General features: G+C 39.2%; 1 protein-coding gene across 1 annotated transcript; it reads right to left on the bottom strand.

Moving 5' to 3' along the window:
• Window positions 1–10,311: 10,311 nt before the first annotated feature.
• On the bottom strand, window positions 10,312–17,514 carry LOC136201169 (uncharacterized). Its single transcript, XM_065991759.1, has 9 exons — window positions 17,190–17,514; window positions 17,017–17,122; window positions 15,370–15,566; window positions 14,979–15,124; window positions 14,565–14,656; window positions 14,128–14,468; window positions 13,207–13,270; window positions 12,528–12,590; window positions 10,312–10,872 (listed from the first exon to the last, which is right to left on the bottom strand). The coding sequence occupies exons 1-9, from the start codon at window positions 17,342–17,344 to the stop codon at window positions 10,687–10,689; spliced, it is 1,350 nt and encodes a 449-aa protein (XP_065847831.1). The 5' UTR covers window positions 17,345–17,514; the 3' UTR covers window positions 10,312–10,686.
• Between the last annotated feature and the right edge of the window lie 3,033 nt (window positions 17,515–20,547).

The following is a 20,547-nucleotide window of genomic DNA, read 5'->3' as shown; positions in this document are numbered from 1 at the left end:
TTCGAGTCGTTTTATGAAGCCTGCCTGTCGATTCTGGTACCAACTGTTAGCAACCAAGCCCTCAAAATCCATCTCCTTTGTCCATGCTCTGTCATATCTAAACCGGCGATCAATTCTCCTCTTCGGAACTCCACCAGGCTCAACTAAAATAGGTGAGTGGTCCGAGTATCCAGTAACCAAATTGGATAACACATATTGCGGGAATCTGCTGCACCAATCAATCGAACCAAAGGCTCTGTCTAATCTTTCTCTGATCCAATTACTAGACCCTCTCCCCCGCTCCCAAGTGAACCGACTGCCTGTCATATTTAGATCAATCAAGGGTGAAGTGGCTTTAAAGATTGATATCAGCAAAGCCTATGATAGGGTTGATTGGGGTTTCTTGAAGGAAGTGATGAGAAGGCTGGGCTTTTATGACAAATGGATGAAATGGATTATGTTATGCATAAGCACGGTTTCTTATTCAGTTGCAGTGAACCACAACCTGGTTGGGCCAATTTATCCGGGGAGAGGGCTCCGGCAAGGGGACCCTTTGTCTCCATATAAATACCGTTGGGGCGTTCCCTACTCAGCGACGCGCTGCACTTCCTAGACCCGGGTGTAGTGATAAATGTGCAAGGGTTGCTAGGTCGTCGCCCCAAAGCGGCGCGCCACCCCAGGACCCGGGGGTGGTGTCAAATATGCAAGGGTTGCGGGTAAATAAGCTAGTCCACGGTAATGGTAGGGGTAGGGGTAAGGGTAGTAGGTTACGCTTTGGGACATGGAACATAGGTTCTTTGACAGGAAGATTAGCTGAAATTGTAGATGTTATGAAGAGGAGGAGAATAAATATATTATGCCTACAAGAAACCAAGTGGGTTGGAGCCAAGGCTAGAGAGATAGCTCCTTGGGGTTATAAGCTTTGGTACTCAGGAAAGGATAAGGGTAGAAATGGAGTAGGTATTCTTATTGATAGGGAGTATATTGATGAGGTAGTAGCGGTGTCTAGGAAGAGCGATAGAATTATGAGTGTTAAGCTAGTGATAGGGGATGAGGTTGTGAATGTCATTAGTGCATATGCGCCACAAATAGGATTAGATGTGTCTATAAGACAAGCTTTTTGGGATGACTTAGAGGAAGTGGTGCAACAGGTTCCTAGGGATGAAAAAATGGTACTAGGGGGTGATCTCAATGGACACGTGGGTTCTAGGCGAGATGGGTTTGAGAGTGTTCATGGAGGGTATGGTTTTGGAGATAAGAATGAAGCAGGAAATGATATTTTGGAATTCGCATCAGCCTATGACTTGAGTATCATGAACACATGGTTTATGAAGAGAACATCCCACTTAGTGACTTATCGGAGTGGCGGTAATGCGAGCCAAATTGACTTCTTCTTAGTAAGGAGTGCTTGGAGAAAGAGTTATATTGATTGTAAGGTGATCCCTGGTGAGAGTACGACAACCCAACATAGAGTAGTGGTGCTAGATTTTCGAAGTAGGAAATGTATAAGAAAACAAACACCTCAAGTAGAGACTAAGATTAAGTGGTGGAAATTGCAAGGGGAGAATCAACAAAAATTTGTGGATGAGATGACCAAAAAAGATATTTGGACTTGCAATATGGATTCAGATATAGATTCAATATGGAATAAGATGGAGCATAGTATAAGGGAAGTAGCGAAGGAAGTTCTAGGGGAATCTAAAGGTAGCATGCCACCGGGTAAGGACACATCTTGGTGGACAGAAGAAGTACGACAAGCAGTAAAGAGTAAGAGAGAATCCTATAAACTATTGGGGAAATGTAGGAGTGACGAGAACTACGAAAAATACAAAGAGGCTAAAAGGGAAGTAAAGAAGGTCATACGAGATGCTAGAGCAAAGGTGAATCGGGATCTGTATACAAGATTGGATACGAAAGAAGGGGAAAGAGACATATATAGAATTGCTCGGATGAGAGATAGGAAGACGCGAGATCTCGGAAAAGTTAAATGTGTGAAGGATGTGGACCAGAAAGTCCTAGTTGGAGATAAGGATATCAAGGAACGATGGAGGTCCTATTTTGATGACTTATTTAATGGAGATCGCCAACAAGATGTTGGAGATATAAGTATCCATCACGATATGATAAATCATGAATGCCTGCGGAGAATTCAAAAGGGTGAAGTCAAAATGGCATTAAGTAAGATGAAGTTGAAGAAAGCAGTAGGACCTGATGGCATCCCTATTGAGATTTGGAGATGTTTGGGAGAAAGAGGAATCGAATGGTTGACGACGTTCTTCAACAAAATTTGGAGAAACAATAAGATGCCATCAGAATGGAGGAAAAGTACCTTAATCCCTTTGTATAAGAACAAAGGCGATGTCCAAGATTGTGCCAACTATCGGGGAATCAAATTAATGAGTCACACTATGAAACTTTGGGAGCGAGTGATTGAACAAAGGCTAAGGAGGACGGTGAAGATCTCGGAAAACCAGTTTGGCTTTATGCCGGGAAGATCAACTATGGAAGCCATCCATCTAATGAGACAATTAATGGAGCACTATCGAAATAAGAAGAAAGACTTGCATATGGTTTTCATTGACTTGGAGAAAGCATATGATAAGGTACCAAGGGAAGTACTTTGGTGGGCCTTGATAAGGAAAGGCATTTCGCGGAAATATATTGACATCATAAAGGACATGTATGAGGGAGTATGCACGAGTGTACGTACTAGTGTTGGGAAAACTGAAGAGTTTCCTATTACGATTGGAGTGCATCAAGGTTCCGCACTAAGCCCATTTCTTTTTGCCATCGTTATGGATGAACTAACAAGTTCACTTCAAGATGGTATACCATGGTGCATGCTGTTTGCAGATGATATTGTGTTGGTTGATGAGACGAAAGAAGGAGTGGAGATGAAGTTGGAACTATGGAGGCAAACTCTAGAATCTAGAGGCTTTAAGTTGAGTCGAAGTAAGACAGAATATTTGGAGTGTAAGTTTAGCGGCCGTAGGAGTAGGGAGGCAGGGACAATCACCCTAGATGGGAGAGTTGTTCAGGCCTCGGATTGCTTCCGGTATTTAGGATCTATTATCCAAACGGATGGAGAAGTAGATGGAGATGTTGCCCATAGGATTAAAGCTGGTTGGTCGAAGTGGAAGAGTGCTACGGGTTTCCTTTGTGATCCCGGCATGCCTAATAGATTGAAGGGAAAATTCTACCAGACGGCAATTAGACCAGCATTGTTATATGGTACGGAGTGTTGGGCAGTGAAACACTGCCACATCCATAAGATGTCGGTGGCGGAGATGCGTATGTTGAGATGGATGTGTGGTCACACGAGAAAGGACCGGGTGCGTAATGAAATAATTAGGACAAAAGTAGGGGTTACATCTATTGAGAATAAAATGAGAGAAAACCGACTAAGGTGGTTTGGCCATGTGAGACGTAGAGCGCTTGATGCGCCGGCTAGGAGAACCGAAGAGTGGCAAAGGGATGTAGTGGTGAGGGGTAGGGGAAGACCTAAGCAAACTTGGAGGAGGGTGATCGAGAGTGATATGAGTTTATTGGGAATTGAGGAAAATATGGTAGTGGATAGGACGGAGTGGAGGGAGCGAATCTGTGTCGCTGACACGACTTGATTTTCACGGTTTTATATGATGGTTCATGTTAGCCGACCCCGAATCATTTCGGGACTAAGGCTTTGTTGTTGTTGTTGTTGTTGTGTGCTGAGGTCCTTTCCCAAATGATAAAAAATGGGGAGGTGGAAGGTAATATAAGAGGTTGTCAAATTTGTATTGGAGCGCCAAGCATCACTCATCTATTTTTTGCAGATGACAGCTTCTTGTTCTTTGGGGGTTCGGAGATTGAAAGTATTCGGATTAAAGAAATTCTGGAAAGTTATGCAAGGGTCTCTGGCCAGGCTGTTAATCTGGAAAAATCTGGGATTTTCTTTAGTTCAAATGTCAAAAATGATATTAGGGAAGCCATTTGTGGTATTCTCCAAATCCAAGCACCTTTGGATACTGGGAGATATCTTGGGTTGCCTTCTCTAATTGGACGTTCGAAATGAGCCATCTTTGGCTTCTTAAAGGAGAGGTTGTCGAAACGTCTTAATAATTGGACCTTTAAATTTCTGTCGGCAGCAGGAAAGGAGGTCCTATTGAAATCTGTAGCTCAGGCTCTTCCTACATTTTGTATGAGCACTTTTCTTCTTCCTAAATCTACATGTGATGAGCTACAGAAGATGATGAATTCCTTTTGGTGGGGTAAGAAGGCAGATGGGAGGAAAAGGATTCATTGGCTCGAGTGGAAACGTATGTGTGGTAAAAAGTGTGTGGGTGGCCTGGGATTCAAGGATCTTAGAGAATACAACATGGCATTACTTGGGAAACAAGGTTGGAAGTTAATTGATGAACCTAATACATTGGTTAGTCGAATGCTCAAAGCTAAATACTACCCTGGGAGGACTTTCCTTACATCCAAATTGGGCAATAATCCCAGTTTTGTTTGGAGAAGTATTTGGAGTTCAATTGATTTACTAAAATCTAGCCTAAGATGGTGCATTGGTAGAGGAGATCAGGTTATTGCACACCAGGATACCTGGATTTGGGAAAAGGACAAGTTATGGGTTGATCCTGTGGAGAATAGGGCAGGGAGGGAGATGAAGGTGGGGGAACTGTTTATCCAAGGGTCTAGAATTTGGGACCGTGGAAAACTGGCGAGCTATTTTGATGAGGAAACGGCTAAGACTATTGGGGACATTGTTATCCCGTTCTCTGTAAAAGATGATAGACTCATCTGGCATTATACTGCAGATGGTGTGTATTCTGCCAAGTCTGGATACAATTTACAAGGCTCAGGTAGGAACAATCCTAGGGATATTGCTAGATGGAAGGTATTGTGGAAGTTGGAGATACCTCCCAAAATGAAGCTATTTGCATGGAAGTTAATGTCAGGTATAGTTCCTCTTCGAACTAAACTTGCTAGTAGAAGGATCCCTATTGCAACTAATTGTTTGTTATGTCCAAATGATATTGAACATGGGTGGCACTTGTTTGCTGGTTGTGCTTTTGCCAAAGTATGTTGGGATTCAGTTGGATTAGCTCCACCTGGAGAGGACTGGGAGTATATCGAAGAGTGGGCGCTTAATTTGTGTGCTTGCTCAGAAAAAATAGTCATACAGAAAAGCATGACTGTACTTTGGGCTATCTGGCAAGCTAGAAATAAGATGTTATGGGATCAGGATGCTTGTAGGCCGGAAGTGGCTATGAGATTGTCATGTCGATTTGTGGAAGAATGGGAGGAGGCCCAAAATCCCAAAAAGACGGAGTTGGGGAGGGTAAGGGGCGGGGGTGAGGTGAGTAGAAATGATGGGAGAGGTGGTTTGGCTAGGGTGGAGATACCACGGGATGGTGAAGGGAGGAGGGGACCAGGAACATTTATTCTTAACAATTTTTGTTTTGCAGGTCCGATGGAGAGACGCCAAAATAGTGTTGCGTTTGCAGCTCCAGAAGACGATGGCGGACATGTTGGAACCTCGGCCGCGGGAGCAGTCAGCCATATTTTGGCGGCTTATCATCAGGGTCAGAATGATGGGCGTGTACCAACTCATGGTTTCCCTGAAGTTGATAGCGGCATAACAAATTGCAGATCGGACACGATGCAGATCCAGGCATAACCGGCGCACAGCAGGCCAGTCAGGCCGCGAATTCAAGAGACTCCGCCGTACAGCAGATCAGGCAAAACGGTGCAGGAGCAGTTTTGCGCGACTGTATGGGTAGTTTCATCCAAGGCTATAGCACACATCAGTCGGGTGTGGTATCAGTCAAAATGGCGGAAGCAATGGCACTTAAGGAAAGTATGGGTTGGGTTCTATCTTTAGGTTATAACTCAGTTATGTTCGAAAGTGATGCAAAGGTTGTGCTAGATTCAATCCGAGCTCAACATCGTGATCTTACTGAGTTTGGGCAAATTATTCAAGACATTAGAGACTTTATTCATGATCACCCAAATTTTAAGGTGAATTTTGTTGCAAGGTTAGCGAACGAGGCAGCTCACGCCATGGCACGAAATGCTCGTTCCTATGCTAATTCTTTAATTCATTGGACTAGTCCTGTATTTATTCAAAGCATTCTAATTCGGGATGCTTCTTTCTGTTATTAATATATCGAGCTTTTCCTTAAAAAAAAAAAATTAAAAGGTCTAGAAAATATATTTATTTATTTAATATTTCAGAAATTAGTAATAGGTTAGTATTTGTAATACATTAATAATTTTTTTTTTGGGTAGGAAAAGAAAGGAAAAAACAAACAAAAAGCCACTCAGCCCGGGATCAGCCTAGGAAAACTGACCCCCACCACATCCTCCAAGATCAGAGCAGAAACGAAGGACGGAGGAGACGAGAAGAAAGAGAAACCCAACATTCTAGAATGCCCTTCCTCCGCAAGACGGTTAGCAACACGATTTTGCTCTCTATAAACATGAGCAAAACTAATAGAATCAAAGGAGGAACTAATCCTTCTAATGCCTTTAATTAAGTTAAGGCTACTAAGGCAAGTGGCACTGCTCTCAGAGATCAACTTGACTGCTTCAAGGTTATCAGATTTCACAAGAAGCTTATTCACCCCCAGACTCTTTGCTAATCTCAGGCCAGAAAGGATCCCCCAAAGCTCCGCAGAAAACGACGACCCAACCCCCAAATTCTGAGAGAAACCAGAAACCCACTTGCCACCATCATCTTTAAGAACTCCTCCTGCGGCAATTCTCCCGTACCTCAGACAAGAACCATCAGTATTAAGCTTCACCACACCTTCGCTCGGCCTACCCCAGCCTAGAAGATGGACCTCCTTCCTCTTAGTAGTCCTAGCCAAGGGATCCTCAACAAAGCTCTCCACCAAGGTGCTAATTTTCCTGGAAAATAAATCTAAAACATTTGGCACAGACACCAAGTTTCCTCCAAAGATCTCCTCATTCCTCCATTTCCAGAGCTGATGGCAAACCACCACAAATAACAGCACACTCTGATGCAAATCAGGCAGAAGAATCCCATTAATCCCATCCACAAACCAATCATTCTCAGAGTGGGCTAAAAAAGAAGAAAGCAACTCCCTGGGAAGAATTCTCCTCCAAACCTCTTTACTCTTCTCACAGTCCCTGAGTGCATGGCACAAAGTTTCTTCATAATTTTTGCATCTGCCACAAGCTCCAGACTCCACCAGATGCCTCCTTTTTCTATCCGAGTTAGTAAGCAGTCTGTTTCTTACCCCGAGCCACAAGAAACTTCTAATACGGTAAGGCACTTTTAAAGCCCAAATCGTCCTCCACACCTCAGGTGTCGAGATCTCCGAATCCTGATAGAAAGCCTGAAAAGCAGATTTACACGAATAGGCCTCATTGTTCGTCAAAGACCAACAGTAACTATCCTTGTCTTCACCAGTCCTGAATGTCCGACGGCGGTCTAGAAGTACAAACCTCTAATAAAGGCTTTTTTCCTATCCAGATATCCTTCAAAAAGCTGATGGACCTGCCATTACCCACATTCCAACCAATCCCTGAAAAGAACTCGGTAAAAACTGCACTAATGCCTTTCCATAGAAAGGAACAATTAAGCACTCTATCCTTCGGGCCCCCAAACACCTTATCCTTCCGATATTTTCCGCATAAAAGCTTAACCCACAAAGCTGAAGGAGACTGCCACATTCTCCTTTGGCTGACACACCTCCTTCCAAGGAACAAGATGGATCTTCCTCCCCTCCCCAGCTTCACCCCACAGGAACCTACAGTTAATTTTGTCAAGATCCTTAAGCACAGGCTCCGGAAGATGACAAGCCTGCATAATGTGATTAGGGGTCGTACAATTGACAGATTGAATCAACGTAAGACGACCAGCGAGAGAAAGAGTCTTAGCTTTCCAGGCAACACACTTCATATTAGCTATATCCAAAGTATCTTTAAAGGACACCTTCGACACTCTTTCACTATGGAGGGGAACACCCAGATACTTCCCAAGAGAGTGAGTCAGAGGAATGCCTGACAACTCACTCAACCTTTTGCAGGCTCCTTGGTTCATATTCTTAGAGCACATCAGCCTGAATTTCTGAACATTGAGTTTCTGACCAGAGGCAGAACAGAAGCAATCAAGAATATCCATAATAACACTTAACTGCTCTTCCTTACCCTCTATAAAGATCAGAACATCATCCGCAAAGAACAAGTGAGTAATCTGGGGACAGAACTTATTTATCGCCACCGGGTGGAGTTTCCCCTCATCAACAACATCTTGGATAAGGTGAGACAACCTTTCCATTGCTATAACAAATAAGAAGGGGCTCATTGGGTCCCCTTGACGGATACCCCAGCCCGGAGAAAATTCCTCCGACATATCCCCATTAATCATAACTTGAAAAATAGGAGAAGAAATACAAACCTCTATTAATCTTCTCCAATTGTCCGGGATCCTGGCTCTCTCCAAACTCTCCATCAGAAAACTCCAGTTAATGCGATCATAGGCTTTATCCAAATCCAACTTAAGAACGACAATACCTTTCTTCCCCTTCTTGATCTTCATAGTGTGGACCATCTCTTGGGCGATCACCACATTATCCATCATTTGTCTACCCGGCACAAAACTTCCCTGATTCTGACTAATGATCTCATGAAGAATGCAACGGATTCTGTTTGCCACCATCTTTGTAATGGTCTTATAAAGAACATTACAAAGACTGATAGGTCTCATGTGTAAGAAAGAAGAAGGCTTCTCAACTTTGGGAATCAGAACTAGAAGGGTTCTGTTCACTAGCCCTATATCCTGAGAGCCATTAAACACACCTTTGATAAAGTTATAAATAACTTCCTTCACAACCTCCCAGTGTTTATGGAAAAAGCCAGCAGGCAGACCATCAATCCCAGGAGCTTTAGTATCCCCAATACTAAAAATGGCTTGATCAATATCTTTTAGGGATATAGGATGGAAGGCCTCCAGAATTCTATCCTCTCCCACCATGGGAAAAGTGGCAACAGAATGAGCCCTATCTAGATCAACAGGTTCCTGTTTAAACAGGTCCCTATAGAAGTTCAGAGCCAAATTCCGAATATCTTCATCCTCATAAACCCAGTCACCATTAGAGTTTTTAATCGCATCAATCCTATTCCTCTGCCTTCTAATGATGGTAGAGAGATGAAAGTACCTGGTATTGCGATCCCCATCTCTGATCCAGGCTTTCCTAGATTTTTGAAACCAAAGAAGCTCCTCCTGCCTAAGCACAGCTTCCAACTCCTTCTGAAGAGTTCTGAGAAGGCCATCCAAGCTGTGATAAATTAATAAATTAATAATATGAAATGATTGTGATTTATTTATTTTTATATCATTTTGGGATTTATATTTTTGCATTAATTGATTGTAATGTTTTTTTTTTTACTTCTTTAGTATCATTTTTGGTCGACCAAAAAATTGACACATATTTTTGAATTGGATTAAGATTGATCTGTTAATTTGAAAATGATACGAAATGACATGAATATTTAAAATTATTATCATATCCTCTCGTTTGTTTGTTTATGACAACTTAATTACAAAGGTAAGAAAAATTACAATTATTAATTGTAAACACAACTCGAACTTTCCATATATCTATATTTGAATTGTAGATAAACATATTACACGAATTAAACATGATATATTAGCAGACTTTTATATGGTCATGATTAACCTAAAAACGATATAGAATATTTAGAAGTATTACTATATCTTACTAAGTATATTTTAAAATGATACCATTAATATAGCTGTTATGAACCAACTCAACTAAAAGTTTAGGCGGATAGTTAAGGTTCAATAATAGTTTTTTTTATTACTATCTCTACGACAATCCCTCACACGCATGCCTCCCAAGTTTAAAGCATGTACATTGTATAACACATGTGCATATTACCATGTGTTGAAAGTCAATCAATAAACGAGATGCCAGAATTCGAACCCTCAACCGTTTAATCTAAGAGGTTCTAATACCGTATCAAAAAACTAATTGTTCTAAAAGCTTAAAAAATAGTTAATTTTTTTTTTTATCAAAATACATTGTTTTCCCCCCCCCTTAAGTCGAACATAAGAGACTATTTCAATAGTAAGACTATAATCGAGTCGAGCCTAAATTTTATTCGGAACTGCTATAAAATTGCTCGTTTATTTGTTCATGAGTTTTACCTGCAAATATCACATTAATTCTGTACATGAACTTTGATCGTGATCATTAATTATGTTAATTATGTTGATTTGAGATTTCTTTAACATAAAAATACACTTTGAAACATTCTAAAGTTTCATATAATTTTACATTTCCCTATTTATAGAAATATTATATATATATAAAAAAAGGCCGAATAAAACTTGCTCATAAATCTGTTCATGAACATTATAATCGAACTTGTTCATGAACCCATAACCTAGTCAACTCGCGAGCTTTGGAGCCGATTGCTCAAACTCGGCTGATTTATAAATCGAGCCGAACGCCGAGCCGCTCATGAGCGGATGCCTCATTTACAGCCCTAATTAATAACATCCATCTACCAAAAACAATTGATTCAACAATGTATAACATAAAATGAAAATCTCCATTGCCCTCCTAATCAAAACCTATGATTAACTTCAGCTTCTCTAACTCAAGTAAGCAATCCAACAATGATACAAAAGAAATGTAACGTTTATGAGTAGGAGTAAGAGTATGACATTACTCAAGGAATAATGCAGATTTGAGGATCAAACTCGGCGTATCCGACATCAACCATACAAAGCCCGTCAGGGGGCGCCGGAGGAGCGCTAGCACGTCGACATGAAGCATCCATCAGCTTTAGTAAAGCATCATCTTCTGCACCTGCAGCTGCTTCCCTTATTGATGTTGCCACAAGCACTCGTACCATCTTCAGAAAATGTAATTAAACGTAAACAAAAAGATGAAGAATAGTAGAACTGATACAGTATTAGATCAAAGTCGATGAACACTAAACAAACGCACGAAGACAAACAAAAGCAAATGATAAATGTATGCCGAAGCACAGGTCATGGAATGGCTGCTTTCCCTTAGAGCTGAGATGCAAAATACGCAAATGTATAAATCAGGTCCCACGGAGCTTTCGGAGAAGGGTAGCCTTGTGTGAAAGCACAGCAATGAACTGCGGCGAACCCTCAGATGAAAGCTACCTTTCTCCTTTCATACAATATCTATATATACTACTCGCCCCATACTCACGCTAAACCCCTGATATAGCCAATTCTAGCTAGGAATAACCCCGTGTCATTTTATTCCTTACTGTCCTTAATTCTCATATCCTCGTCTACAGGGGCAGCTCTGGGGGAGGTGGGCTATGCGCCCGCCTAGGGCCTCCCAATTAGGGAGGCTTCAGCTCCTCCTAGAGTCTCTCATTTCGGCAGCTTCTGATCCAGAACTTTTTGTTATAAATTCAAAACTTATTTCAATTGACATAATAATAATTATTAAAATCTCAATTGTTAAAAATTAGTCTCACAAATAATTATTATCTTGTATCTGAATTTAATAGTAATCATACATAGCAAACAAGAATACATCCTCCTAAAATGAAATCGAAAAGACAAGAATAACACACATTTGGCTCTTTTTCTTTATTCACTGTCTCTTGCCAACAATAGCACAAGAGGGGTCTTCAAAATTTATTTCACAAGTTGTCTCTTACAAATAATAGAAATAAGTTACAATTTAGCCATTTGGTTATTGGGGGAAAGCGGATCTAGCCGTACAAAAAATACAATTTTAAACAAAACATTTATTAGACCGTACAATTTCAAATGTCATTAACAGAAGATAGTTTTTTTCAATGTGAAATTTCAAGTCTTATTGGTTGGTCAGAATGAGGGTGAGCCTTGGCACAACGGTAAACGTTGTTGTCGTGTGACCGAGAGGTCACGGGTTTGAGTCTTAGGAGCGGCCTCTTGCCAAAAAAAAAAAATTGACAGTAAGGCTTGCCCCAGTACACCCTTGTGGTGGGACCCCTCCCCGGACCCTCGCTTAACGGGGACGCGTAGTGCACCGGGCCGCCCTTTATTGGTTGGTCAGAATCTTAGCCAGGACATGAAATTGCATATGAAAAAGAAACTCATCTTTCATTATTGAGGTTTGAATTTGCACTGTTTGATAAACGTTAAGCTTAAAATTACACTATTTTGTACGTGGAAGCTAAATATGCCCTTCTTCAATAACCCTAAGGCTAAATTTGTATCTTTACCATTAGTTCTCTAAATATTGCCCCAAAAGTTTGATCTTTATTTGGTTCTTTTTGGTCCATTCAAGAATTAATCCAGTTTTATATTTATTAAATTTAGATTTTATAAAAAAAATGGAGCATAAGTCTGCCTAGCGCCTCTAAAATACTGGAGCCGCCCCTGTTCGTATAGCATTATCTATCACATTCTCTATCAAATATGAAGCGCACTGGTAGAATAAAGTAGACAATATATTTCATAATTTCGCCAAAGTTCAAGCTATTATGCATAGATATATATTTTAAGACACTAACAAGTGATCAAGGGAAGTAAATACCCTGCGTAGGAACCTGTTAGCAACCAGCTCAATGCACATAACTTTTCTTCCTTCTCCATCACCCTACAAAAACAACAGTTAAAGTAACCATGAGCAGCTTTTACTATTTTAGGTAGCCGTAACACCTAGTAAGCACCAACATGGGTACAGATGCGGCAAACAACATTTTTAAAAAATATGAGCACGAGTATGGCGGGGACATGCCAACTTTATATATATATCATAAATAACATTAGTAAGTCATTATAAACCATAAATAACAAGCTATAATAAGTCACTAATTTATCAAAACGAAATATTTAATACTTCAAACTATTTAAAAGACCAAAAAAGTGGCAGTTGCTATATTTTTTTCTTCAGATTCTGATTTTTTTTAATGGGGTTTTAGTTTATTTTTGCATATATCAACCGCTCTTTCTTGTAAAATTATTAAAAAAAACCCTATATTCTACTTAATCAACTCAGGAGCCGTGTCCCTGGAGTGTCCCCATATTAAAAAAAAGGAAAACGAGGGGACACATATTTTGGAGTGTCGGGTGAGTGTCCCCGGAGTGTCCGAACAAACAAGCAAGGTAATGCAAAGTTAACAAACAAATGGATATTGATGGAGTTGAAAGACCACATGAGAAAGAAGCAAGTAAATTGAAGTTCACAAAATTATCAGGTAAGAAGTATTTACAGAACATGGTAATCTAGCTTCCATAGCTCGAGCATGATAAATGAAGCACTCTGTTGGCGGACCTCTGAAACAGAAAGATAGATCAATCAAAACAAAACGAGTCAAATCATAAATGGGATGCGAATTCCATCAGTTGCTATAAAAGGGCGGCCCGGTCGCATTACGCGTCCCCGCTGAGCGAGGGTCCGGGGAGGGGTCCCACCACAAGGGTGTATTGGGGGCAAGCCTTCCCTTGCCAATTTAATTGGCAAGAGGCCGCTCCTAAGACTCGAACCCGTGACCTCTGGTCACACGGCAACAACGTTTTACCGTTGCGCCAAGGCTCTCAGTTGCTATAAACAAATAAAAAGCAAATAGAACTCCCTACCACAAACCATGGCTATAAATGAGTATTACAAAGTTACAATCTCAATGAATAGTCCAGATATAGACAAGTAGACGAACAAATGCAACTGCATAGTTGCAAATAAAAAGAAAGGGTATTTGCAAACATCATAAGTAGTAAAATCAAGATTAACATTCCAATGATTAACAAGTTGCTACACAGAAAGAGATACAAATGCAGACTTACAAGCCCACAGCAATATGAAACATCTTAAAATACGCTGCTGTGTTTAGAAAAGATGCACAAGTCCGAAGTTGCATGTTCTGCATTAGACTCACTACTAGGACAACATGAAATGAATCAACTATGGTCTAGGCAAAAGTATAGTTGATGAGACAATTTCAGATTTATCTTATAGATCAACTTGAATTTTTTTTTTCTCCTTGAATATCCAACAAATTTCTTAAGAAAGATGGGCAGCGATTCAGACTTAAATGCTATTATTGCTAAGTTTGTCAATATGTAATTCAAACAACATGATCATTAAAAAATAACATAGATATAACACCACAGTAGCCTTTTCTTGTTATTCTTACACATTTCTTGAAGCTTTGGTATCTCGTGCAAATATTCTGTAGGACAACAACTTTCCTTCTAGTTGTTGCAAAAGCTGGTTAACCCTGACTATACTGAAGCTCCTAGGTTTTTTAACACCTTCAACCTCATCCTTTCCAATAGGATCAGATGGATCAGTATTCTCTTCGATAAGGCGCTCATCAAATTCTAGTGTTTCCTCATTGAATTTCTCATCAAAACTATGATTTTCAGGATCCTCAATCTCAACTCCAGACTCCCTCTCATCACCATCATTAAGAGGAAAAATGTATAGATAGCGCCTCCATTTTGCAGAAAAATTAGGATGGAACGCACGTGAAACCTATAACAGTAACAAATCTTCTTAGTTGCAATCCAGTTCCTTAGTTGCAGCCACCTACCAGAAATCAGATGCTTATGAATTTAAAGCAATTGATACCTCAGAAACAGATACAACCCTAAGTTTTCCAGGAGCTGAACTGTTAATGGCATCTTCAATCTCATGAGGTCTGATATCTTTTCTCCAAGTATCTGAGCATAAGATTGGTAATTGGTAATTGCCCCCAAAAATAAAAGCTTTTTAACTTTGAAATTTTGGTCCTCCAATAACAGAACCTCACCATAGAAATGAAGGGCATAATAACATAGACATGGGGAAAAATCTAGAGAAATTAGGAACACTAACTTTAATAAATCATGAATAAACTAGAGAAGAGAGAGAGAGAACCATCGGAGGATATGCGAGGCTCTAACCTTTATAGTTATTAGTTTGTAGGTAAATATGCCTAAAATGTAGACAATCAATTCAAACATTTGCCATTTTTTTTTTTAACAAAACCTCTTAATCACGTACAGAAAGAACAAACTTGTTGAAGAGCTGAGACTCCTTTATCAGTGCGCCCAGCTACAACAGCACAACCCTCCAAGGGTTTACACTTGTCCTTCAACTGTTGGGCTTTCTTCTCATCAACAAATCTCCCAAGTGACTTTTCTACTAACCTGTAAATCAGTAAATTGGACATTAGAACATCTATCAGAAGTTACAGAAAACAAAAGGTCTCATCTATTAGAGAAGAAAACATTTTGACTCCTAGAATAGGAATCAATTTACCAGAAAAGAAAGAGAAAGAATTTGATGTCTTGTGAGGATCAATGCCCTTAAATTAGAAACCTGAATCTACGTAATTAGCTAAAAAGTGCAAACGAAATAGCAAAAAAAGAAAAGTTGTAAGGAAACAACATACGCTTGAACAGTGTTCAAATCCGGTTGTTTTTGCCACCCATCAAATGAAGCTCCATGATAAGAAAGAACTATCTTGAATGTTACTCTTGCCCACCTTCCAGACCTGTCTCTTTTTGAAGAATGCTCTAATTCAGTTTTAAATGGAACCTCTTGGATGTTAGCATCTTCATGAACAAAATGGCCTGCGGAGGAAGTTATCTAAAATAAATATAAGAAATGAGAATATCATATAGCATAACTTATTAAATCACCTTGAACAAAAACAGTTGACAAAAACAGGCGTCATATTCATTGAATTGAATTTATTTTTCTTTCGGACAAAACCATTGCAGAATTTTGCATGCAGAAGTTATTGGGCACCCTGATTCTGTTTTTAGTGGACTAAGAGATGCCTGTAAATCCCTGGGTGGGTTCTGAAAATGAGAAAACACATATACAGGGCCTGATTGATCTAAAGAAAGTAACCAACCAAATTATCAAGCATAAACATTTTGAAACATTGCAACATAACCAAAACAATAAAACCAAAACAATAAAACAAAAACTCTCTTTCTTGGTAGCACAACAGTACACACCATTCATACTGTGCTTCATAGTTATTAAAGGCACATAGCACGGGGTACTGAAGCTATGGCGCATGGTGCGCCAAAGCGACACAAGGCGCATTAACAAAAACAAAATTTATATTTGTACACGTGCATTAGCATAATAATTGTCTATGTAGGCAAACACAATTCTGTTTGTACAAACCTAATAGTGATAGTATGAAGTACAAACATTGTGGAATCAATCAAATATCAAATTTTCAATTATGTTTGTACAAGTGCATAATAATTGAATGCAAACACAATTCTATTTGTACAAACATAGTACAAAGTACAAACACAGTGGAATAAATCAAATATCAATTTAGAATCAAAGCACAAAGCACTAGAAACAGTAAACATAAGCGGAAGTTTATTAGATCATTGTGTTGTCAGTTGTGCAGCTCTGATTCTTACTCTTCCAAATCAAACATGTATCTTTTGTTTTCTTTCTTTGTTTTTTGTTTATTTTGGATCCTTAGATGTGTTAATCCAAGGGTGAACATAAACCTACAATAAAACACTTTAAAGAACCCTAAATACATACATATGCCACCAAGACGCGCTCCCGCCATGGAGGGTGGTGAGGCGCTAGGCCTGGAACCTTGTGTGTCGTGAGTGTGCCATTAATAACTATGCTATGCTTTGTATTTTTTAAGTGATACAGTAAATACTGCACTAAGAGGTCAGTGTTTAGTCATATAATAAAGGGCGGCCTGGTGCACTACGCGGTCTGGGGAGGGGTTTCACCACAAGGGTGTATTGGGGGCAAGCCTTCCCATGCCAATTTTTTGGCAAGAGGCAGCTACTAGGACTCGAAACCTTGACAACAACCTTTCACAAAATAATTATGCTGGCGTTTTCCAGAGAATAACATGCTAAAAGTTAAAAACAATGTATTCCAATTTTCATATTCATATACATTGCCAATTCAATTCATCATTACAAAACCAATACATATAAGTACAACTAAGTAGATTAGTTTCATGAGAACTATAAATTCAATTAGAATAAAACTAAACCCTAATATGAAACAAAAACTTGAAATACAGATATAAATTTACCTGAGTTCCAAACAAGTCGAAGAACGCGGTTTTTCCATTCACTACATTCGAATAGAAATCAATGACTTCGTGCCAAGGCCTAGTGTACATGAATTGATAGCTTTCCCTGTCCCAAACAGAAGAGTTAGACCAGAAGGGAGATATCGGAGCAAGAGAAGAAGAAGTAGTAGTACCTGGAAGTCCATCTAGAAAGTTTGCAGGAATCAGTGTGGTTATAGTGGAAATGGAGTTTGGATTGAGTCTCCTTTTCCATCCGTGAAGATATAGAACTTGGAATCTGATGCTTAATTGTACCGGAAATTGGAAATCTGTGAAGTTTGCTTACCATCAACTCGCGGTGGAGGAGTTCCGCCGATTGCGCGGAACGTGGTCCTTCGGTATTTTACAAATGAAATCCAGACCGGTCACGGTGCCTGGATACCCGCCGGACCGTGTCCTTTAGATGAAAATTGATTGGGAAATTTACAGTGATAGAGTGCAAAAACTACTTGCAATTTTACATTTAAGAGGTGTAAATGAGTTTTGCTTAGTTTGCAAGTTGGATTCAGTTCGATTGGGCTCAATCCGAGTTCGAGATAGGTTCGAGTATTAATGCCCAAGTCCGAGTTTTCTTAGATTCGGTTCGAAAGCTCGTGAGCAGGCTCGAGAGTTTTTTAATAATATATATATATATATATATATATATTACAGTATTAACTTTTTATTTTTTAATTTAAATATATTTTAATTTTGTAATATTTTTATTAGTTTTTTGGCTTAATACATTATTTGTCTCCTCAACTTTTCCAAAAAGCTTGATTGGCCTCTTGAACTTTCAAAGTGTCCAGAAAGCTCATTCAACTTGCATAAAATGTTTAGTTAGCCCCCTGAACTTGCGTAAAATGTAATCAATTGATCACTCAGTTAAAAAAAAAAAGTAAAACAATCAAAATCGGGATATACGTTTCTAATATTAGAGAATACAAGTTTTATAGTTGAGCAAGTAATAACTTCATTTTTAATCTATTTTTTAATTATGTAATAACATTCTAAGATGTGTGGAATATATCGCATTTAACTTACTTTTTTGTGACAGAGTGATCAATTGATTACAATTTACGCAAATTCAATAGGCTAACTGAATATTTTATGCAAGTTGAAGGGGCTAACATGACACTTTAAAAGTTCAGGGGTCAATCAAGCTTTTCGGACAAATTTAGGGGGCAAATGATGTATTAAGCCTAATTTTTTTAATTAGTAACTTTGAACTACATATGAATGTTTGGTCCAAACTCAAATCGAAACTAGATGGTTGTGTTAAAATATAATAAACTTAATTTGATTAAATAATAATAAAATAAAGAAATAAATATTCAACTAATGGTGAAGACATGTTTTACATATGAATCAAAAATAACATTTATTGTAATAATGTGAATTCACATGCATTTGTCAATGCATTATGGAGTAGTTGGTGGAACAAAATAGTAATAAAAAATAATAATTAATGTGTCGTTGTAAGTTAGATTTAGTTTTGTGGTGTGTGTCTACGTTTTTGTCTCAAGCTCTATGAAAGAGCATGTTATTTTATTTGAAATGGGATGTACCAAGAAAAAAATAGAGTCCATAAAGTTATTTGTTGTATTCTTATCTAGTTGAATAAGAAGTAATTGGTTATTAATTCCATTTTCATACATATTTAGAATCAGTTGTCAATTTTTATTTTCAACAAAGTGGTATCAGAACCACGTTACGAGAGTCTGTTTTCCATAAAAATAATTATATTGTCTCAAAACCGAGTGTCCCAAAGACCTTATAAAAATGTCAGACGGTCTCAAACTTCCTTATCTATACCCTCAGCTCACCAAAACCAATTATTCAAGTTGGTGTATTCGATGAAGGCGTTACTCGGATGTCAAGATGTCTGGGACATTGTTGAAAAAGGCTACATAGTCCCAGCCAACGAGACAGCGTTGCCACAGGCAGAAAAATATACTCTGCAGAAAAATCGCAAAAGCGATCAAAAGGCGCTTACTCTCATCCATCAAGGTTTGGATAAATTAATGTTCGAGAAAGTAGCCGAAGCTACCTCCGCAAAACAAGTGTGGAAAATCCTACGAGTTTCTCTTCAAGGGGAGGAGAAAGTTAAAAAAGTTCGTTTGCAGATACTGAGAAGAGAATTTGAGACGATGAGGATGAAAGAGATGGAGGCTATTAGTGATTACTCATCCCGAGTAAAATTTGTCGTAAATCAGATGCGGGAGTATGGAGAAAAAATTGAAGAGTCCAGAATTGTTGAAAAAATTATGCGATCACTACTATCAAAATTTGATTACGTAGTGGTGGCTATGGAGGAGTCCAGAGACATCAGCTAAATGTGCGTTGATGAAGTTGTTGGGTCATTACAAGCACGCGAGGAGCTTTTTTAGAAACGAAGAGAAGATTCCACAGAACAAGTCTTAGCAACGAAGACTGTGTTTAAAAATGGCGAAAGTAGTCAGTGCGATAGAGGATGCGGAAGAGGTCGAGGAGGAAATAGTAGAGGATGAGGACGTGGCAGAAGTCAAGGCAGAAATGAAAACGGCAACAACAACAATGACAGAAGCACTCAATTCATCAGAGGCAGAGGAAGAGGTTGAGGACGCGGTCAAGGAAGAGGAAATTGGAGGCTGAATGAAGGACGCGACAAGTCCAGTATTCAGTGTTATAATTGCTCCAAGTATGGTCACTACGCGGTAGAATGTTGGAGTCCTGCTAAGGAGGTAGAGGAGACTGCCAATAATATTCAAGATGAGGAAGTAACTGACACAGTGTTACCTACGAAGGTGAAGAAAATCACGAAAATAATATATGGTATCTTGACAATGCGGAAAGTAACCATATGTGTGGTGATAAGAAGATGTTCGTGGAGCTCTATGAATCCGTTTGCGGTAATATTGTATTTGGAGATTCCTCTAAGGTTCCTATTACAGGCAAAGGAACCATTCTTATTCTGCTAAAAAATGGTGCTCACCAGTTTATTGATAATGTTTATTATGTTCCTAATATGAAAAGCAATATTTTGAGCTTGGGACAGTTACTGGATAAAAATTATGAAGTTCATATAGCAGACCGGAAACTACTCCTGTTAAATGAGAAAAAGGAGTTGATTGCACGAGTACCCATGGCGAAAAATAGAATGTTCACAACTAACATTCAGACGGACGTGGCCAAATGTTTGAAAGCTTGTGTGCAAAGTCCTCCCTGGCTTTGGCATCTACGGTATGGGCATCTCAATTTTGGAGGACTGAAGCTGTTGGGACAAAAGTAGATGGTAAACGGATTGCCTGTCTTTTTGGAAAAATATTCAGAACCAGTTTTCCAAAGGAGTCCATGTCAAGAGCAAAGGCGCCGCTTGAGATAGTTCACACAGACGTGTGTGGACCGATCACTCCACAGTCCCTAGGTAAAAATAAATATTTTCTACTCTTCATTGATGATTATAGTAGAAAATTTGGGTGTATTTTTTGAAGGAAAAAACAGAAGTTTTTGAGACATTTAAAAAATTCAAAG

Source organism: Euphorbia lathyris, chromosome 7, assembly GCF_963576675.1.
Source record: "Euphorbia lathyris chromosome 7, ddEupLath1.1, whole genome shotgun sequence".
Taxonomy (NCBI): Eukaryota; Viridiplantae; Streptophyta; class Magnoliopsida; order Malpighiales; family Euphorbiaceae; genus Euphorbia; species Euphorbia lathyris.
This window is presented reverse-complemented; position numbering and strand designations above follow the sequence as displayed.